The sequence below is a fragment of the Trichosurus vulpecula genome, chromosome 2 (assembly GCF_011100635.1).
Source record: "Trichosurus vulpecula isolate mTriVul1 chromosome 2, mTriVul1.pri, whole genome shotgun sequence".
NCBI lineage: Eukaryota > Metazoa > Chordata > Mammalia > Diprotodontia > Phalangeridae > Trichosurus > Trichosurus vulpecula.
This window is the reverse complement of record NC_050574.1, coordinates 136,029,179-136,052,604: the sequence shown is the minus strand read 5'-3', so window position 1 is coordinate 136,052,604 and position 23,426 is coordinate 136,029,179. Positions and strand designations below refer to the sequence as shown.

General features: G+C 39.1%; 1 protein-coding gene across 1 annotated transcript in view; it reads right to left on the bottom strand.

Moving 5' to 3' along the window:
* The window catches only part of ARHGAP20 (Rho GTPase activating protein 20), a 160,197-nt gene that overhangs the window by 40,784 nt on the left and 95,987 nt on the right, over positions 1 to 23,426 (bottom strand). The window contains exons 5-8 of the mRNA XM_036745309.1: positions 21,147 to 21,188; positions 20,181 to 20,265; positions 12,765 to 12,842; positions 5,000 to 5,066 (exon numbers count right to left, since the gene is read on the bottom strand). Of these exons, the coding sequence (XP_036601204.1) occupies positions 5,000 to 5,066; positions 12,765 to 12,842; positions 20,181 to 20,265; positions 21,147 to 21,188 (272 nt within the window). The remainder of the gene's footprint in view (positions 1 to 4,999; positions 5,067 to 12,764; positions 12,843 to 20,180; positions 20,266 to 21,146; positions 21,189 to 23,426) is intronic.

Genomic DNA, 23,426 nt, shown 5'->3' with positions numbered 1-23,426 from the left:
ACTCATCATCCTGAGTTCAAATCTGCCCTCAAGACACTTACTACCTGGGTGAAGGTGGCATGTCACTTAACCCTCTTTGCTGAAGTTTCCTCATCAGTAAAAATGAGCCAGAGAAGGAAATGGCAAACCACTCCAGTATCTGCCAAGAAAACCCCAAATGGGGTCACAAAGGATTAGATGTGACTGAAAAACAACAAACAACAAGCAAATACGCATATACCCATCAACTGGGAAATGGCTAAACATAATGTGATTCGGAAATGGAATGGGATATTGTTGTACTGTAAAAAATATGAATGATTTATTCAATGCCATATGCGAAGACTTATTTGAACTAGTTCAAAATGAAGTAAACACGACCAAGAAAACAATAGATACAAGGACTACAACAATGTAAATGGAGTGTACAAAAAGACAGTAATCAAAACCAAATGCTATGAATTTATGATGCCTAAGGTTACCCTGAAAAAAAGAAAAATGTGAAGCATCTCCTCCAATCCTTTACAGTGTGTGTGTGTGTGTGGGGGGGACACTAGGGTTATGGAACGGTGAATATGTCAGCCTTTTTTTGATGTGTGGTTTAGTTGTACTCAACTGCTTTCTTCTGCAATGTAGTTGATATAAAAACAAGGGATATCAAAACAAATTAGAAAAAATAAAGGATGGTTAGCAGGTGAAGAGGAGGAAGAAAGGCATTTTAGGCATGGGGCCCAGAAGGTAGGAAAGCACAGAGAATGTCTGAAGTTTGGAGTAGTCCAGTTGGGCTGAAAAATGTCCTCTCTATCCTGGCAGAGAGACAACAGGGGATTGAGGTCAGTCAGATACTGGATGTGTCTGATCAGATCCAGATCATTCACACACTGGATGTGACCCTGGACAGTTTAAGAGTCAACAACATTTGTTGGGAACAGCTCTGTCCATTCTCAGTCTTCTCTTCTTCCATTGTCCTTTGTCAGGAGTTGCAATGGACGATGGGAGAACTGTCATAGGGAGGGGATGGCAGCAAAGCTATAGGAATCAGTGAGCAGCATAGACCCTTCACAGACTGGATAACCCAACTCCCGGGGCTCAAGAAGGGAGTACATGTTGGTGGGTCACCCCCTCATATGCTGAGGTTAATAGCTTTCATCTCATCCTATCTTCAAAGGCCTCTGTGTTCCAAATTTTGCTGTTATGCAGATATTTTAAGGGAGCAGCGAAAGCACCCTTCATCTCACTCCTACTTTGTCTCACCAGACTTAAGTAACTCATGCTGTGCTTTCCATGTTTTCCCGGCAGAAATCCCAACACAGTGATGAAGCTCCAGCCATAATAAATTATTACAGTAACATCTATTTATTCAGCCAAAAATAAAAGGGTTGGGAGTCCAAATGAAAGAAATGTGAGGGAAGGACATATGGTTAATCAATAGTTCAGGGTTGCAAAGCCCTCAGGATACAGAAAATGTGGTGTTGATGTGGAGCGACAATCAGGGTGTAAACTATTGTCTTTCAAGCACCCTTAATGTCCCTGATGCAGTTAAGAGCATAAAGGCTGCTGCTACCTATAGAATGCCCCTCAGAGATGCCAAGGGGAACCAACTTGAAGATCTGAGGGCAAATGAGCAAGTGCCCAAAGGTCCTCTGAAGCTGAGCATCTTAACGCAAACTCTTGGCCCCCTTTAAAAAACAAAACAAAAATTGTCAACAGTTGCATAAAGACTAAATTAAACACAACAAAGTTAAAAATTCATTTTGTCACGGCTTAAGGACACACAGATCAGTGTCTTCCGGTCCCACCTTGCCAACAATGCTCTTTTCCTTGGATCTCCTATAACAGGTTGTTGATCTTCCTCTAATATACTTAACATTGAATGCTGCGCACATTACAGATATCTGTACATTATCATGATTTCACTGGTATAGGTCACTCCCAGCATGGAAACTACCTACACTAATGAAGAAGGACAACCAATCTGTTAACTATAATCATAGACTTAGAAAGCTGCCTGGGGAAAAGAAGACAATAAGACGTGCCCATGGTTGCCTGGCTGGTATGTTTCAGAGGCTAGACTTTGCCTTCGTATACATATCTTATTGCTTACTTAATGGTATCATTGAATTTGAGAGCTGGAAAAGACCTCAGCAGCCACCTAATCATACACAAAAGAACCCACCATTGCAACATAATTGACAAGTGATTATTTGGCTGCTGCTAGAAACCTTCAAGGTTGGGGCCGGGGGAGGAGGCCTGCTATCTCTTGAGACATCCCATTCCACTGAATTAATTGTAAACAGCATGAAGAAAGGGGATGTATCTTATCTAAGCTGTGTATCTTCTCTAGTACAATGCTCTCTCTTGCCATTTGCAGTTAATAAATATGGGCTGTTGTCAAATGTCTATAGGATACTTGCCCTCAACTAAAATGACCTAAGAACGTGATCAGAAATTTGAAGACAATTTGCTATTGTGAACAGAATAGGAAGGAACTGAATGGGTCACCACATTCAGTTTCTTTTCTACATTTCTTAAAGCAAGCATTCTAGGAGATGAGCCGGGCATGGACCAAGAGCGACGAGTAAGAGATGGGTCACCAGAATGCTGAACATTGACCCACTGACAAATGAAAGCACCCAATGACAACTGTTGATGCTTATAAAGTTTACAAAGATTTTGTATGTTTGTGTGTGTGTGTGTGTGTGTGTGTGTGTGTGTGTGTGTGTGTAGACAGATGTGCAGCTATGTGGTGCAGTGGAAAGAGTACCAGGTCTAGGGACAAGAAAACTCATCTTCCTGAGTTCAAATCTGGCCTCAGACACTTACTAGATGTGTGACCCTGGGCAAGTCACTTAACCCTGTTTGCTTCAGGTTCCTCGTATGTAAAATGAGTTGAAGAAGTAAATGGCAAACCACTCTACTATCTTTGTCAAGAAAACCCCAAATGGAGTCACGAGGAGCTGGACATGACAAAAACACCTGGACAGCAACAATACAATCACTACCACCACCACCACAATAACGTGTGTGTGTGTGTGTGTGTGTGTGTGTGTGTGTGATCACATTTTATTCTCACAAAAATCAGTGAAGGAAGTAAAACGAAAGCATTCTTAACTGACATTTTATGGATGAGGAAAACGAGGTTGATAAAGGTGAAGTTTATGCTCCAATTCACAGAGTTAGGAAGTAATCTTGTCTGAATCAAAAGCCAATGCTGTCTCTTTCCAGCAGACCACAGATGCCTCTTTGAAGGTAGAACACAAGCAATATTCTCTTTAGGATAAAAGGCAAGCGCACTTAAACACTTAAATAAATAAAGGGTAAGGACTGGAAAAGCAGAACAAGATAGGCCCACTCTGTGTCTAAATCTTGCTAATGGCATAAGACAGTATATGTAATACCACTGCATAGCTGCCTTTAACTGTGAAAGGGAGTTAAAAGTCATGCTGAATGGAACAATGCATCTGTCAAGAAACCACTGTGAAAATTGTGCTATTTAAATGTACTTCTAAAGACATCTCTTCTAACTCCCCAATCCTAAAGGTCTTCAAACATTGTTGATTCTTTAGTGCAGCTTTTCAAGAAAGATTTGTCAAGTGAGAGAGACATTTATTCTTTTTGACATGACACAGAAATGACATAATGAAAGTGACTTTTTAAGTCAATGGGAGTGTGTGCACATGTGTCTGTCCTGCAGAGAGAGAGGATCCCCTGCAGCTGAGATGCCTGGAAAGAACTTGCTCTGAGATCACTGAGAGGAAAATTGCTGACAGAAGTCTCTAAGGTGGGCACAGGGAAATATGGCTGGCTCTGATGCCCTTCTGGAATCCAGCCAACTTCACAGCCAATGGCCTGGGGGCAACTACCACCTTGGAGATTGTCCAGGAGATCTTGATCTCCTGGTCCAAGCCTCCTGCTTTACCTGTGCTCTTAGGGTGAATAGACTTAACGATCTAATGATTTTAGTTACGTCCTCTAGGGAATTGGTGCTGAGAAGTGAAGGCAATGAGATGACTTCACATTGTGGTTTGGAGAGTAGGAAAATACTGTGAATAGCTCAAAGGTAATATGCTTCTTAATTGCTCACAGATAGATTATTTGCTATGCCTAGATCATGCATTGTTCTTTCAAGGCAGAGTCACTCTGGTGACTAGAGGCAAAATTCAAGAATTACGCTTTAAATAATAAGCACATAGCACAAATGGGAACTAATCTAAAATTGACATGGATGGAAAACAATAAGAAACAACAACAAAAGAAACAACAACAAAGAATTAGATGGGTGAGATATGGTGAGAGGATCATAGGTCTCTGAAGACATTTCCTCCAAATTTTAGGAGTCATCTAATCTCTTTTCCAGGATAGCCAGTGATAGGGAAACCATCACCTCTAAAGATATCCCATTCCATGCCTGGACACCTCTAATTGCTAAGAAATTTTTCTTTAAATTGAAGCAAAAAGAACCTCTCAGCAACTTCTGACTGTCAGTGCTCCTAATTTCTCCCATCTGAGTCTAAGGAAAACAAATCTCATGTGTCTTCCACATGGTACACTTCATATACTTGAAGACAGTATTTGTTACCTATGCTACCCCCAGGCCTCCACCTTCTTGAAATATCTCTCATTCTCACTGATTTGTCCCATGTGGCTCATTCTCCAGCCCATATCTACTACCTCCTCACCATCCCTGGTTGCCTTTCTCTGGGCACATTATCCTAGATGTGGTCTGACAAGCACAAGTACAATGGAAAGCTAAACATCCATCAACTGAGAAACAAGAAAACTAGTAGGTAAATAAAGGTATGGCTTTTGGTTCCCCCTCAGCCTTATTATTTATTTATTTTACATTTTCTACTAACACTATAGAAATCTTTCTGAAAAGTAAACATTTCATTTACTTTAGGAAGCATAAGAAAAAGGAGAGATGGCCCAAAGGCAATAAGACCAACAGCACAAAGTATATTTATTTGGGGGTTTTCCTTTTTTATACCTCCTCTTTGCTTAGATTTTCCCAGAAACTTACCAATGAGTGGATATGGAGCTTCTTCTCTCCCAGAATTCACCCAGAGTTGGTAGTCTTTTGCAGAACCCTATGAAATGAAAGACACCCCTCAGGAGTTAAAGCAGTTTTTCCTGTTAGATTTGTGCTAGAGATTTTCAATTTTAAGATTGCCAGATAGGGTCTTTTACTATATATATATCGGGCTATAGCATGCTATAACTGACAGTAGTCTGAGGTGGTGGGGCTGAGAGATGGACCAAAGTATCCAGATCTCTTCCCCTTTCCCAATAACAGTCCAGGGAAATATCAAACTACAAACAGCATCACATACCCTAAGAGAATCAATCCCTCACTTGTGATGTAATCCACAGACCATGACTTCATATGATCTTTACTATTTCTTGAGAATTCAAGGAACTCTTCCTCATTTTACTTTTTTCCCCCTCAAACTTTTGTTACTTTTTTCTTTGATACAGTTACTTCCCTTTATTGCTTCTCCCCTTCCCCCCATCCCCAATTGTTCCTGGTAATGAAGCAGCAACAACAATAACAAAAAAAGCATTTAGCAAGGCCAATGAACCTAATGACTGAACTGGATAGCATGCACCACAAAATCTCCCAACTCTCCAGGTAAGAGATGTGTTTTGTTGTTTATTTTCCACAACTGAGATTGTCCATTAGAGTTCTCCTGTCTTTTAATATTCTTGTAATACTGTGGGACATAGACTTAGAACTGGGAAAGAACTTGGAAGCCATCTAATACCACCCCTGCATTTTGTAGATGAGAAACTGAGGCCCAGGAAGGTTAAGTGATTTGTCCAAGGTCACAAAGGCACTAAACACTAGGGCAGTATTTGAACTTGGGTCCTCCCATGCTACAGCCAACCTGGTGTAGGGTTCTTGCTTCACCTTTGCCTTTTAAAATCTCTAGTATCCCTCAAAGTTGGTTCAAATTCCACCTTCTACGAGTGATGCCAAGCTTTTCTTGATTGGTCACAGATATTTGTCTTCCCATGTTTTTATGCATTCTTTATATCTGACCTTCCCTGTAGTATGATGCTTTTACTATACTCATATGTCATAGCGTGTTCAAATTTTCCCTTACTGATGGGTATCCATTTTATTTCTGAATTTTTTTTGCCATGACACAAAGTCATACTGTATATATGTTGTTACGTATAGTGTGTCCCAAAAGCCTTAGTATAATTTTATCCTTCCATAACCTTTGGGACATTTTATACATAATGGCTTTCCTTTCTGTCATTGACTCCCTTGGATTATATACCCATTAGTAGTACTGCTAAACCAAAAGCTCTAGCTTACTGATCTTTCCTGCATTATCCCAAATTCTTCTACAGAACAGATGGAACAATTTCTAGTACTACCAATAGCGTATTCGTGTTTCTGTCTTCCTACAGCCCCCCGAATATGGGCTATTTCCAATTTTTATTATGTTTTTCAATTTATTGATGTGAGGTAAAGCCTCAGAGTGCTTTTCATTTGTATCTCTTATATTATTAGTGATTTGGAATACTTTTCCACATTCCTCCTCATTTCCAAGAGAATGACCTCTTCTTGGGGATCTTGGCCTTTGTTGGTTTTTCAGTGTTCTCAGAAAATCTTTGATGTGGGCTCTGTTTGACCCTGCAATAAATATCTATCATACAACTGGGGAAACCACAAACACCATTTGTTTAGCACAATGTCAGACAGGGGTGATAGCTTTATAAAGTGCATTAACCCTGTCACTAGTAGCAGCTTGGCAACTAGCTTTGAGATGGTGGCACAGAAGGGATTTGTTTAGGGTTTCAGTTAAGCAATATCCTGGAGAGAAGGAAAAAAAACCTTGAATCTGGAGGACAGCAATTCCAAACAAGTAAAGCAAAATCATTCTCTAGCACAATCACTCTCATTAATAGAAAATAATACATGCTGGAAGTCCTATTTGGGGAGAGATGACCCTCCCTGGCATATCTTTTACGGGATCATGTTAAAGTATTCTGTAGCAGAAAATTCTTTGGATGGATCAGACTTTGGCAAGATGGTTTATGTTTGTTCTTGATTTTCTTTTTTTTGTGCTCTTCACTTCCCATTGAAAACCATAGCCTTGCCCTTACACATTTCTTCTTCTTCATCATCGTCATAATTCTTACAGCACTTTAAGGATGGCAAAGCACTTTACATATATTATCTTGATTCTCACAACTATCCAGTAAGTAGGTTCGATTATGATCTCCATTTTATAGATGGGAAACCTGAAGCTGAGAAGTGATTTATCCAGGACCACACAGCCTGTTAGGTGCCTGAGATAGGATCTGAACTCAGTACACATCCTGAATTCAAGGCCAGAACTCTATTCACTAGGAATCCTTCTTCCAGTCATGGAGAATGTTAACTTGTTTTACACAAAAGGACAACATCTGCCTTATCAAAGGTTCAAAAATATTCCTCATGCATTTCAGTGGCATAATTTCAGGGTTAATTTATTGCACATAGAAAGACATGCTCCTAATAAAATCTTGTCATTTTATGTAGCAGCAAAATAAAACAGAATTATATAAGCAAACAGCTTCTATCCTTAATTTAATTAAATAGTTTAAGATTCTTTTCATATGAAAAAATTGATCACTTCAGCCAAAGAAAAAGAACAAATGAGAAAAGAAAGCTCATCAGATTGTTGGAAATCATAATATACCAAATTGATTTTTGTAACCAGCCCCTTCCAATATTTAGTGCCTACCGGTTAGAGATCTACACATATACAAATAAATGCATGAGAAAGGGTAAAAGAAACAAGACTAGGAGAGACTTGCTTTATCTAATTAGTGTGTTATAGAGAATTTCTAGGTAGGTAAAATTTCTGTCCAAGCAATTAAATGCATTAGGATAGCTCATTCCTTCAAGCAATCTAAGATAAATCAACCATTGAATACTACAGCTGGAAGGGACCCTAAAATATTCTCTCCTTCTTCCCCCTTCTGTTACAGATGAGGAAAATGCATTGACTGGCTTACCCTATGTGACCAATTGGTGCTGTTTCAGAGAATAGCCTAGAACGTCCTGATGCACTGTTCTGTACATCAGGCCTTCTCATTCTTTTATTTTCAAAAATCTGCTCCAACTTGGGTGAGTGAGACCCAATTCTTCCACTCGCACCCTAAGGAAACTGCTGTTTGACCTGAGCACTGAAGATTAGTTACAAACTAAACTCTCAGAAAAATGAGTGTGATTACAAAGATGTGGTTTGTATAAAAAAGCAATGTAATACAAAGGAATGAACACTTGAAGCAGGAGTCACAAGACCCTGATTCAAATTCTGACCCCACTCCTTATTAGCCACGGGATTCTTAGTAAGCATTATAGCCTTTCTAAGCCTTCATTTCCTCATCTGTAAAATGAGGCTAAAATATTTGCACAATTACCTCACAGGGTGCAATGAGGTTCCAATCGTATGATACATAGAAAATACTTTCTAAGTGTAAAGCATTTCAGAAATGTCATCATCATTATCATTAGAGCCACTTCAGTGTCTCAGCAAATTGCTCATAATGACGACACTTGGTTCATTTGATTGTGATGATAAACATCCTAATGAAATGCTTCCTTAGGTCCTGGTCAATGTAGCAGCCATAGGATCACAGATATAGAGTTGGAAGGAACCCAGATGTCATCTAGCACAACCCCATTTTCCAGACTAGGAAACAATCCCAGAGAGCTGAAGTGCTCTGCTTAAGGTTGTATGTGGCAGAATGGAATTTGAACCCAAGACCCATGACTCCAATTTCAGTCCTCTTTCCTCTGCACTATACTGCCTCTCATTCCCTTTCCATAAAACAGAATACCTGATTTGGGGCTGTTTTAAGGAGACAGAGGAGGAAATGAGGCTTGGACTCTGCTGAAACAAACCTTCTGCAACTTAGCCAGTTGCAATTACTTTCCAACTCCCCTTTTCTTCTTCACTACTTACACATCTAGTCACAGCCACCAGAAAAGCTTCTCAAACATTCCTCTTCAAAACAGAAATTGCTGAGGCGCTAGAAACAGGAAAATGTACAGGGTGGTGCAGACGTGACATCAATGATGTCCATTTATATCAAAGCCCAAAGCACAATTTCTTGTATATACTGGGTGCTTAATAAGTTGTCTTGTGTATACTAGGTGCTTAATAAGTGTTTGTTGAATTGAACTGAAAGAATTTCTTTTGATTTGTTAATTCATTAAAGAGAAGTAGAATATTAACTCCATTTCATATTTAGGAGCTAGGCACTAGGCATGTGTTTTCTAGGAAAATACCACAATAATTAAAACACCGGCAAGTTTTCAGAATTCTTCCTACAAATATTGCCATTTCTTTTTAATGGAATGACCATTGGTCCAATCACCTACTTTACCAACTTTGGAGTCACTTTCCTCCCCCTTTATTAGGCAGTCTAGTTTCCATATCTCATTGATCCTCTCTCTATAATATTTAATTGTCTCCAGGTAGTACAGTCATTGGAGTGCTGGACCTAGAGTCAAAAAGATCTGAGTTCAAATCCAGCCTCAGACATTTACTAGTTGCCTGACTCTGGGCAAGTCACTTAACCTCTGTCAGCCTTAGTTTATTCATCTGTAAAATGCGGGACAATAATATTACCTTCCTCATAGTCCTTATAGAGTTATTTTGAGGACCAAATGATATAACATTTGTAAAGTTCTTAGTACACAGTAGGCACGCAATAAAACTTGTCTTTCCCCCTTTCCTTCATTTACACAGCTTCTATGCCAGAGCAGGCCTTCCTCTCCACCCACCTGGATTACTGCGATAGCATCTAATTAGTCTCCCTTTTCCAAACCATCCTCTACATAGCCCCGATTTGATATTCCTAAAGTACAATTCTGAATATGCTATCCCCCTACTAAAAAGTTTTCAACAGCTCCCTATTACTCCAGGATAATATTTGAGATTGTTGATTTGGCATTTAAAGTCCTTCAGAATCAGGCTTCCACTTATTGTTCAGTTATTTTCAATTGTGTCCAACTCTTCATGATCCCATTTGGGGTTTTCTTGGCAAAGATACTGGAGTGGTTTGCCATTTCCTTCCCCAGCTCAATTTACAGATGAGGAAACTGAGGCAAGCAGGGTTGAGTGACTTGACCAAAGTCACACACCCATTAACTGTCAGGCCAGATTTGAACACAGGAAAATGAGTCTTCCTGACTCCAAGCCTAGCACTCAATCGACTGCCACCTAGCTGCCCTTCATTTTTACAAATAAGGACACTGAGGCCCAAAGGGTGATAAGAGGTGAAATCTGAACCCAAGTCCTCTGACCCCAAATTCTACTGCAGTGTACATCTGGTAAAAAAAAAAAAAGTCAAGATAGCCTTTATATGCTAGGACTCAATGCTTAAAAGGTGAACAACTGAACTTTTACTCTTTGTGTATGTGCATTGGCATTCCTGGGGTCTCACAGCTGATCAGGGCTAAGTGCTGTCCCAGGGAGTGTTCAAAGTTAATCAATATCTCTGGAAAATACAAGGAGACCTAATATATGATCTAAAATAGAGGGGAACCATCTCTCAAAGCCTCTAACATATCAGTGAACTAAGGTTAGTAGAATACAGATCAAAGACCACCCCCCACAGCCCATCAAGGACTCCTACATTTAAATGCCCCCCTCCAAGAAGCAGTCTTTTGTTATGCTCTGTAATGGCTATGATTGTCTTGAAGCAAGCCCCAAGATGTCCAAGATGTCTAAGAACAGACGTTACAGGAAATAGAAAGGTATGGAATATTCCTAAGGGGAAAGGAAGAAGTCTGGTTCCCTTGTAGGTCTTGCAGAAATATTTCCTAGCATTAAGGCCAAAGCAGTAGTAATCACAGACCAGTCATCTGGTGTCACCATATGACTAGTCCGGCTGAATATCCATCCCTGAAGGAGCTCCTGCTTCTGAGAACATCCCATTTTCCTTTGGTTCAAGATCTGTGCCCATCACTACAAACCAATGTGGTCTCTGACCACTTAATGTTGGAGTCTGGGCTAACTACAACCGCTGTGATCAGAGAGTGGCTGAGCAATGGTGGTTCATGAGGCTGAGCTTAGGACAATGCTGGCTTCATAAAGAGCTTGAGTCTATCAACCATTGGAATGGTGAACATTTCTCAGTATTTCCCAGAGCCCAGGCTGAAGGAAGGATGGCACACTTGGGCTGTCTGTACAGCACTGACAAGTTTGGCCACGCTCATTGTTGTGTCCAAATGTCTCTTTTGCAGTGGACTGGCTTCTGATGTAGCAGTCAAATACATGGATTGTATTCTAAAGCTCCTTTTATAGAACTTGTTTACATTGTCTCTGGTTTATGCCTTACTTTTTGTGAGACTGGTTCATCCAAGTGGCAGAGGTGGCTAAGTGGCACACTGCATAGTGCTGGGGATGGAGTCAGAGGACCTGAGTTCGAATCCAATCTTAGATACTTAGTAGCTGTGTCACCCTGGACAAATAACTTAACCTCTGTCTGCCTTGGTTTCCTCAACTGTAAAGTGTGTATAATATCTCTGAGGGTTGTTATGAGGATCAAATGAAATAACACTCATAAAGCACAGGGCCTGACATGCACTAAATGCTATATAAATGCTTATTCCCTTCCCCTTCCCCACCTTCCAAATGCTCACTCTATTTCCTAACCATATGCTATGATAAAGAGTTTTGGGATGCTTTTTTGATGCAATGCTTTATTGGGTGCTGGTCTGCTTCAGGAAAGGACTGAGCATTCCAGAAAAACATCTGGAATTGTCAAAATCAGGAGAAAGCTCCCAGTTTTCCTGGAGCTGAAAAAAGCACTATCCCCTAAGGAAGAGGTCTCTGCGAGAGAAAACAAGGAAATCAGGAGGGAAGTGCTGTCTTGATTGAACTCTCACTGAAGAACCAGATGGCATTAGGCCAGAGGGAGATGCGTGGGGTGGATTGTAAGAGGAAGAATGGCCTGCCCACACTGCCTGAGATGTCACATTTTTCACACTTCCCTGGATACAAAGTCTCAAAACACCTGACCTAACAAACCCAAGGCATACTTTAAAATGTCGGGATGCAAAGACTAATTTATTAGACATAGGTCGTTCCAACTTGAGGCAAAAAATAAATTCTACTGCTATGAACATGCAGACAGTAAAAGTGTTTACTGGCTAGAGTAAAGGATTCAGAATATAGAAATCTGAATAATATTGAAAACTATCCTCATTTATTATTCCATTTAAGTTTCCCAATCTGGAAAATGGGCATGAAATCAAGATTCATCGTACCTAAGTATACTAGAACAACACTGAGACTCTCAAATTAGATGTTATGTTATAAAATATGAAATTTGTAAGAAAGGCATAATTTTATTAGCAAGGCCTAGTTTTAATTCAGTCTCATTAGACTACAATTTATATTTAAATGTTCATCATAATCCCTTAACAGCTCATGTGACTTTGGACAAGTCAGTTAACTACTTAATTTCTTCATCTCTAAATTGAGGAGGGTTGGCGATTAAAATGACCTCTAAGGTCTCTGACAAATCTAAATCTATGATCTTTTTGTTACACTAGTATCAGTGACTAAATCAACACTCAAGTTATAGAATAATATTGATATTTCAGCTTCCATTCTTTTTTATTTTCCTGTTTTAAAGAGTGTAATTTGACCTGAATTTGCACCAAATAATGAACTGCTTGAAAATGAGGTTGTACCCTGGGTAGATTTAGAGATCCTATACAGACAGGCATCAAAATGACACTTAACCATGAGAAAGCCTAAGTAACTTACATTTATCCCTAGCATTGGCAGGGCCATGGTGATGACTTTATTCACTGTGTCAGAATTCGTGATTGTTATTGTTTTGGACTGTAGAAGAGAAAGAGAAAGAACAAAAAAGATCATGAGGATGAAGGATTTTAAAGAAGATAAACCAATTACAGTCAACACTGGATCACCCACATTTTAATGGCAAAACTTGCTTCTGAGGGCACTGACATCATTATAAGCAGAGTATATGACCAAAATTCTTTGACATCATCATTTTTCATCCAGTCTTCCTCCTTTATGTGGTGGCTTGTAGCTTAATTGGGGGAAAGGTAGATTGAGTGGTCATCTATACCATGAGTGTCAAAAACTCACCAAGTAAAACCCAAAGCAAAGATAAAAATGCAGTTGAGAAATACTTAACAAAATAAATACAAATACAATAGAACGTGGGTAAAGTTAATAACTGGTTTTCTAAGTCAATATGCAGCCAGTAGGGATGCTTACATAGGGTTTAATGGCCCCTATTTCTTTTGGAGTTTGACACCACCCACAAAGGGGAAAACATTTACCTCCCCTAATACAGAGAAAGTTCAAATCACAAACAGAGTAGTTTGAGAGAGAAATTATGGCTGCTTTCTTAAGGCAGTCACATGAAGAAGAAACTTAGGAAGCAAGGAAGAGCTCAGGGAGCTGTGATAAAGATGGGAAAAGCTAGACAAATTTTCATTTCTGTCCTGAGTAAGCTGAGTTTTCATGGCACAGTTATATTGTTTTCTTTCAGGTGGTCAGAATCTCAGAAAGGAACCTAATCACATTCAAATAATAGTATGAATACGCACATGTCAAAGCCCAACACATATTCAAACACAAGAACAAAAAAATAGCCCTACCCTTTCCAATTAATCACATCATCGTCTGGTATGCATAATTAAGAACTGGCTATAAAAGACTTGTTTTGTTTCTGAGCAATACCAAGCTTGTTCACATTCAAAACTGAGGGGAGAGGGGAAGAAGTAAAGAAAACCCCCAACTAACAGACTGGGTCTAGAAATCAGAGGACAGGACATTTGAAAAGAGAAGTTCTACTTCTGGCATTGTCATAGACTTATCATGACCTTGGGAAAGGAAGTTACTTCTTTACTTCAGTATAATTCTGCCAAAAATATGAAAAAAGGATTATACACCAAAAGGGTTAGAAAAGATGTGACATATGGATAAAGTTTTCTGGATTCCAGAAGACATTAGTAAAGCAGAATGGTATTTATTTTGAGAGGCAGCATGAGACAGGATGGAAGGCCAGTCTTCAAGTCAATGAAAGCAGTGTTCAAATCTCACCCTCTAGTGATAGGTATGTGACTCTAGGTAAGTCATTTCTGAGCGGCCCAAGCCAGTCAGAAATCTGAATCAGTGGAGGAAACTCACCGAGTTGTCTATACTGATGAAATCACAGGCCCAAGTCTTTCCTTCCCAAAATAAGGTCCTATTGTTGTGTTGTTTCAGTCATGACCCCATGTAATTTGCCATTTCCTTCTCCTGCTCATTTTACAGATAAGGAAACAGAGGCAAACAGGGTTAAGTGACATGCCCATGGTCACAAGAGCTAGTAAGTGTCTGAGGCCAGATTTAAACTCAAGAAGATGAGTCTTTCTGACTCCAGACCCAGAACTTTATCCACTGGGCCACCTAACTGCCCTTGGTATCATACCAAGAAAGAAATAGCATTGGTCTTAAAGTGAGAATGGCTTGAATTGAAATCTGGCCTCAAATACTTATTAGCTACACAAGTCACTTAATCTTTGGTGGCTGACTGTTTCCTCATCTGTAAAATGGTGTAACCAGAATGGCCTTTGTTTTCTTTGAGTGACTCAATTTATCTCAGTGAGCTTTACTAGGTGCTAAGCCCCAGGCCCAAACCCCATTAGGTGTTAACGTAATCCATGTGGATGTGAACCTCCCAGGGTCCTAAGGGGAGGGGCCAACTCAAGAACCAATCACCAGAGCCTGAGCTCTGGTGATTCAGATGATGTTTGATGTCTGAAGCCCTATGAGAAGGGAGGACAGAGCCATTTGTGTGGGGCTTTGGAGATGGTGTTGATGAGTAGACTCTGGGCAGCTGTAGCTAAGGAGCCCTCCAGCTGGTAAACCTGGATGTTGAAACTTTGTTGAACTCTGGTAATCTGTTGGGATTGAATCAGACAAAGTCTGTTGATATTTGAAATTTGTTTGCATTTTGTTTTGAAGTTCAGGGTGCTGACTTTTTCCCCTGAGCTAACTGAATGATATTTGAATGCTGAATTAAAAGTAAACTCATCAACGCCTTGACCTTGCTTTCCTTAGTTAAGCAGATCAAAAGAACCCGTGCTGTTGGCAGCTTTCTGGGTGCTGGCTGTGGGTGAATCTTATACCCCCACAGAAGCTGCCAGCCAGATTGTTGAAACAAATGGGGATAAGAGCATCTAACTCCCAGAGTTGTTATGAGTATAAAATAATATTTGTTTGGCGAATCTTGAAGTGGTATATAACTATGACTGTTATAAATATCATGCAGGTTTGCTATGATACACTGCCTGACCAAATCAGTCACTAGCACTCTGTCTCATATCCCATGGAAGACAAAGTTTAAATAACATAAGGTATGTAAATGGGACCATTGAGATGAACTGGAATAAGCTTTAAAGCATAAATGAATTGTTAGGGGGGAAAAAAGATCAATTGGAAACACACTGGCCTGTGCCTCTACAATTTAACCATCTGACTGCCAGATATTTAGTGGATAAGGTGCTGAATGTGGAATAAGAAAAATGAGTTCAAATCCTGCCTCTGACACTTCTAGCTCTGTGATCATGAAATATCAGGCCTTTAAGGTCTCTTTCATAATCTATGATCTTTTTTAATACTGCAGGTTTTTGTGTTGTTGATACTTTATTTGATCTAAATATTATCCTCTGAATAGTTATAATTGTTTGATGAATAAAGGTATTTAAAAAGAACCATTTTATCACAGAATTGTCCTAAGATTTAGAGCTAGAAGGGACCAATTTTAAAAGATGACCAAGACTTGAACTTCTCAACATTTTCTGTGTCGTAGACCCCTTGGGCAGCCTGATGAAGCCATTACTGTCACAGACCCCTTTCAGAATGATGTTTTGAGATGTGTAAAGTAAAATAACAGGGATCAGAAAGGAAACCCATTATATTAAAATGCAATTATAAAAAAAATGACTTTCCCAAGATCGTGTAAGTATGCAGAGAATGAACAAATTGAAAGAGGAAACGCAGGACAGCTAGGTGGTGGTGCAGTGGATAGAACACCAGCCTTGGAATAAGGAGGACCTTAATTCAAATCTGACTTCAGACACTTCCTAGCTGTGTGATCCTGGAGAAGTCACTTAACACAATGTTAATTCTGACAATCTTTTCAAATTCTTGATGTAGTTTCCTGTTTTATCACAACTTCAACTGAACTAATTTACCAGGATGGTTATAATTCAGGAGACCCATGGCAAAAGTGGTTAAAACTGAAGGTCTCACCAATGCATTCCTCTTGGTGTCAATCAATGCCTGTTTTTCGCATTCACCCATAGTTCTGTTCTTGGGGGAACCATTCTCAGAAATATGCCTTTCAGAAACCCATGAGAACAATCTCAGAGACAGCCAAAGAGAGCCAAATTTTGTTCATTCTTTTTAACACTTTTATTTAAAGTTTTGAGTTCCCTTTCCCTATCCCTTTCTCTCCCTCCTCTCCTCTCTCCCTGAGAAGGTGAGCAATCAGATGTAGGTTATATGCCTGCAATTATGTAAAACATTTCCATATTATTTATTTTGTGCAAGAAGATACGAATAAGAAAAAAAGAAAGAAAGTGAAAAATAGCATGCTTCAGTCTGCATTCAAACAATATGAGTTCATTCTCTGGAGGTGGAAAGTATGCTTCATCATTAGTCCTTCGGGATTATCTTGGATCATTGTATTACCGAGAAGAGCCCCGAATCATTCAGTTTTTCATGGAACAATATTGCTGTTACGGTAAACAAAGTTTTCCTGATTCTGTTCACTTCACTTTGCAATAGTTTATGTAAATCTTTCCGGGTTTTTCTGAAATCATCCTGCTTGTCATTTCTTATAGCACAATAATATTTCATCACAATCGTATACCAGGGCTTGTTTAGCCATCCTCTAATTGATAGGCATCCCTTTGATTTCCAAATCTGAGCTACCACAAAAAGAACTGTTATAAAAATTTTTATACAAATGGTCCTTTTCTCTTTTTTTAGATGTCTTTGGGATACAGACTTTGGAGTGGTATTGCTAAATCAAAGGGTATGCACAGATTTATAGCCCTTTGGGCATAGTTCCAAATTGCTCTCCAGAATGGTTGGATCAGTTCACAACTCTACCAGAGCATTAGTGTCCTAGTTTTCCCACATCCCTACCAATATCCATCATTTTCCTTTTTTGTCATATCAGCCAATCTGATGTGTATGAGGTGGTACGTCAGAGTTGCTTTCATTTGCATTTCTCTAATCAATAGTGATTTAGAGCATTTTTTTCATATGGTTGTATAGTTTTGATGTCTTTGTCTGAAAACTTCCTGTTCATATAATTTGACCATTTGTCAATTGAGGGATGACTTATTTTTATAAATTAGACTCAGTTCTCTACATATTTGAGAAATTAGGCATTTATCAGAGAGTAGCATTTTCACTTTATGTTGGTAGACAATATGACATGTTTGTCTATACCTAGTTTCTGCCACACTGTTTTCCAGTTTTCCCAGAAGTTTTTGTTAAATGAGTTTTTGTTCCAAAAGTTTGGGTCTTTGGGTGTGTCTACTACACTGTAATTTGCACCTAATCTAGTCCACTGATCCACCACTCTATTTCTTAGCCAATACCAGATTGCTTCGATAATTATTGCTTTATAATACAGTTTGAGATCTGGCTATGTTTTTTTTTAATCTAGCCTTTCAGGCAGTCCAATAATTCTTATTGTTTCTCCTGGATCTATTTTCTAGGTCAATTGTTTTCCAATGAGAAAATTCTAATTTCACATTTTCTATTTTTTTTTGCATTTCTGATTTATTTCAATATATATTGATGTCTCATAGTCAATAGGTTCCACTTGCCCAATTCTGATTTTTAGGGAATTATTTTCTTTAGTGAGCTTTTGTACTTCCTTCTCCATTTGTCCAACTCTGTTTTGGGGGGAAGTTATTTCCCTTGGTAAATTTTTGTATGTCTTTTCCCATGCTATTGACTCTATTTTCATGATTCTTTTGCGTTACTCCCTTTTCTTTTCCCAATTTTTCTTCTACTTCTCTAATTTGCTTTTAAAAATCCTTTTAAAGCTCTTCCAAGAATTCTTTTGGGGTCTGAGACAAATCATATTTTTCTTTTGACAGTATTGTCCTCTTCTAAGTTTATGCCTTGATCTTCCCGGTCACCATAGAAACCTACAGGCAGGTTCTTTTTGTGTGTTTGTTTTTTGCTCATTTTTCTACCTTTTTTGTTTTAATGTGAGAAATGGGCTCAGGTCCTGTATAGTCCCAAGGTTTTTGTGCTAGGGCTCTGGGTCTTACTACTGGCTTTCACTGGGCTTCAGGGCTCAGTAGGTTGCTTTCTCTGGAGGCTTCTCTTCAGGCTTACACTGACGGGTGGAACCTCCATGTTGGCCTTCCATGGGTACGGGGTTTAGCTGATGGCCTGCCTAAGAGGTGGGGCCTTGCTGTGGGGTTACTTCAGTAACAAAGTGTTCTCATAGCTGGCCCTGGAGGAGGGGATCTTGCTGTTAGTCTGCCCAAGTGGTGGGGCCCAGTTCCTGGCTTGCAATGGAAACAGGGCCTCTCTATTAGCAGGCCCTGGGAAAGAATCTTGTTGCTGATCTGCTGTTGGGTAGCTGGGGAAGGGCCTTGTTGTGTTGCACAGACTGCTCACTTTCTTAGGGGGCTGCTGCTTTGCAGAAGGGCACAGCTGGTGGATGACCCAAGGCTTAGAGCCTTGCTGCAGACCCCCTGCTTTGTGGCTGGCTGCTGCTGCTGCCCCTGGACCTCACTCTCCTCCTACCCCAGTAAGACCCAGCTTTCCTCCTGGGCTGCTTCCCCGCTCCTAGACCAATTCTGAGGAGGTTTCCTAGTTGTTTGGAGGCAACTTTGGGAGGGCTTCAGAGGGTTCCTTCCTCACTCTGCCATATTGGCACTCGAAGTCTCCAGGTCATTCTTACTTCCATAGGAAATCAGTCTTGCCTGCATTTCCACTGTCCTCACCTTCTCTATTTCACTGTGTAACATTACACCTTTACTGGCCACCAGTTTTTCCCACAGTAAAAAGCTGAAGATATATGTGTATGTACACACACACACACACACACACACACACACACACACACACACTTTTTTTTTAAAAGAAAGAACCAAGTAATCTTCCACAAAAACCATGAGAGAAACCAGTTTTCACTGCAACTAAAGCAAAGGAGGAAGAAAGGAATATGCCATAGGAGATCACTGAGTTCTCATGCCATTAAAAAATCAAGCATTTCTTTCAAGGAGTGACATCAGACACTCAGGAATAGGTCGGAACATTTGTGAAACTTTTGCTCTTGGCTGGAACATAACTGCTTTCCACTACACATTTTTTTTTACATAAAAATGAGACATTTCCCAGTGATCTAGAGCTGCTGTAGCCTATGATGAGAGACCACAGTGTCATTTTTAAAAAATCAGAAAATGAAGTTTTTATCTTTGTCCACCAATAACAACTTTGCCACTGCACCACAATTCTAGGACACTGAGTTACACTCAATAATGGACACCCAAAAGTCTCCTAGTTTAGCCAATATAAGACAAAAGTATCCTTTTGGGGGGAGGAGAAAAAGGAGGGAAATATGCTTCTCTCTTATAAAAACAACATGGTGTAGTCCACTCGTGCTGGGGCGTGGGGTGGGGGGTGGGAGAAGTTTGGGAAGGTGGGAGAGGGAGGTTGTCATTTTTCAGCTCCACAGAATGAAGGCTGATCTTTTGCAAACGGAAGTGTCCCCTATTTAAGAAATGGCAGTTCAGAAAATGGAGACTGTTTATTATTAATAGGAAATACCTCTTCGGGGAAATGACTTTCTTTAGTCAAGGCAGCAGCCTGACCCTGCAGCTGCTTCTGAAAGGGGCCAATAAGGCACTTAGGGCAGAGGGAGGAAGAGAGGAGGAGAGAGACACATGAGGAGTCTTTCCTTCGATATTCTGAAATATACTCTCTAAAGATGTCAAAGACAGTAATTAACATGGATTTCTCACTACTCTGCATGCCCCAGAATTTGCATTTTACGTACGGAGAGACGTTTCTACCTATATAGTAATTTCTGAATGTCTCCTCCCCAACCCCTAATGGTTCTTGTGTTCTTTCATATCCTATTATTTGGAATTAAATTTGTTGACTTAGAAAAACACTTACATAAGCACAATTCCCAATGTCCTTTGCAAAGATTTTCAGGGGAATGTTCTTTGGATGATCCTTCTCCTTCTCTTCATCAATATATCTAATCAAATGCAAACATAAATACACACACCAATAAATCAGATGGATTTGGGTAATGGCATATTTTTAATTAAACTATCTAATTTTGAACATTTATAGAAACGCTGAAGTTATTAAGCCAAATCAATCATAAGGCAAAAGAGCAAATAGGAAATCTGAAGACATAAACATGGGCCTAGGCATGGTTGAGATCAAGTAAAGTCCTGAAGTTTTGATTTATGGTCCTCTTCCCCCAGTCTCCCAGACTTCTGTGATATTCTCTATTCCTGTTGGTAAGTAAGAAGCAATGCCATAATTTACATTTTTTGGGTTCTGCAACTCTCCAGCAGATCGATTCTTAGAAATCACTTTCTGGAGATAATAGGCATGTCTATGACCATATATATTTTAAAGTAAGCAGGGAAAAAAAAATTAAATGGTAAGCTCCTTGAGAGTAGGGATAATGATAATTTAACTTGATTTGGATGGGACAAAGTAGAGTGCTGGGTTTTTGTGGGAAATCATTAAATTTTACCTCAAGATAATAATGATTTGTATTAATAAGAATGTGGCAAACATTTAAATTCATTTCTGGGCAACAAGGGGAAAGAAATCTTGGCCAATTGTTTCTCTCTAAAACATCAACATTCTCCCAAGAAAACTTATGTATATATGTATATAGATATGTATGTACGGAGGTAAAATGAGACCATAAACTAACTGTACATTATTATGCCTAGTAAATAATGTAGATGATAGCTTCCTAGAGTCAACAGTCTTACCGTTTCCACTGAAGAAAAACATACTGATTTAGGGTAATCTTTGGGGGGAAAAGTTATTCTATCATTACCAGTTAAGAAAAATGAAGCTTCATATCAAAATCAAGATATATTGTTCAAATACCTTTGGAGAAGAGACAACCACTTTTCCTTTTGTTCTGGAGAGCTGTAATCAAAGAAAATAGAAACAAGTCAAATGAAATCAAATGTTCCTTTTTACCTATCTATAATCCCTAGTATACTGGAAAACACCACCAAGTCAGTAAATTCTGACACACAAGTGAACATAAATAAGCTAGACTATCACTGATTTCAGTGTCCAAGAGAGAGATTCCTACTTTGGGACTCTCTGATGGGCAAAATTGCCTTATAAAAATCTGATAGACTAGGCCCTGTAAATTGGATCATTTATTTGAATCAAGTCATGATTTTATCAATGATAGTAATAAAGTTCTTTGGAGATGGTACATGATTGCAAAATCTTGTAACAACAGTTTAGCCAATCAGATATCCCAAAGGGCAATGGAAAGATATGTGGGGGAAAGTAGGCTATAGCATGCTACCAACTCATGGATAGGAAGTGGCAAAAAAGCCATCAAATATGAAAAATATGATGAGAAAAGGAGGTGGGTCAGTCATGTGGCCAGAGTGAGAACTAACAGATGGACAGCCTGAGTACTGCACCAATAACCAAGAAATGTTCAGTGACCTATAGGAAGTCTTCAGAGGCAAGAGTCCTGTAGAATAAGAAGGTATGGATGGGCAATGATCTGCTCTGTTAGAACGATCACATCAATAAAATCCCCTCAATTGTTCAAGTATACAGTGATAGGCAGTGATCCTGGGCTAAACTTTCTTCAGCAGAGTTCCTGTTGTAGAGGGAAGAATTAAAATTTAGTGTCTACAAATCTAATTTTGCATTATATAGCATGCACCACTAGTCTGGGTGCAGTTTTAAATTTTAGGTTTAAAAATGGAGCAAGACTTTTAGGAGATCCTGTATAACATAAAAATGCTTTGAAAACCTCTAAAGCCCCATACATATGTAGGGTAGGATTATCATTAATCTAGTATTTTGACTAATTTAAAGCCTCTTATCCAGCATTCAAGACAGACCCATCTTTTACTGTCTTCTGTTCCACAGTGAATGGTGTTAGAGTGAGATTCTGGTCTACTAACAGATTTAAAATTTGGATGAAACTCTTTGCATAGAAAACTCAAATAGTGATTGGTGGGGAAAGCCCAGTTCTCTTTTTTTGGTGTTTAATGTTGACAACTCCAATTGCACTTATTACTCCCCTCCAGTTCACTCATTCGTTTCTTAGAGTCTTTAAAACTCTGAGTCCATTTACTCTCACAATCCTCTCATTGTGCACATTTGCAGCTAAATTATTATTGCTTAATAATCTCTATTTTAGGCATCCCTAAGCTGAGGACATAGGTGAAGATGAAAGAATCTGATAAATGTTCTGCCTTTCATGGTTATAGCCATATTTCATTGGCCCTTTCAATCAGTTGTTCATTTTTACAGAGAAATCACTTAGGGGAACTGGAAATTCTTCTCATTTTTTTGTCTTGAAGGAAAAAGCTTTTAATAAACATTTATAATTTGTTTGTATCAGTGTTACTTGGCAAGTTTTCTTCTAAATAATCTCCCTGGATTGACTGTCATAAAGTTTTCTATCTTTTTTTACCTTCATACATATACTTTTCCCCTTTCATAATTCCTTATAGTCTTTTGATATATCCATTTTTTTTCCTCAACAGAAGATTTCCTAGGTTTAAATGATGGAATGAAGGCAGCCTTTAGATCAAGTCTTAGATTTACTAGGCAAGACCTCAATCAAAAAATAAGTCAGATTCACAAATTACTTTAAAAGAAATGCCAATGAGTCTTTCTTCAATTAAAATGGTAGTTTTTAAAAAAATTTCTCATTATTCATTTATATTCTCTGATACCCAGTCAATAAATACTTTGACCTACTGGGTCAGGACCTCATACCCTTGAAATGGATGACAGAATTTCCCAGAAGCCCTAGCTGGGAGATCATCCATAACTTTCCACCATTCATCTCAACAGTCCCCAACCTTCACCGTGAAAGAGAATCCAGTTCAGATTTCATTGTCTTGCCAGCACTGCATGAAACAGTAGGCTTCCTCATCCCCATTCTCCCAAGTGAAAATAATTGCACAGAATTATTAAAGGCACCATAGATTTATGTAGTTAATTCTCTACTTTAAGCTTTTTTTCCCAATCACTTTTACCTTAAGAGAAATAATAACATATACATTTTCCCCAAATAATTTTGAAAAGTAGTCAGTTTCATTGATTTAATTAATTTACTGAGTTGTTAGTTGGAATTTTTCTTAAAACAGCCTCAGCAGCCAGCAGATCCTACACAGA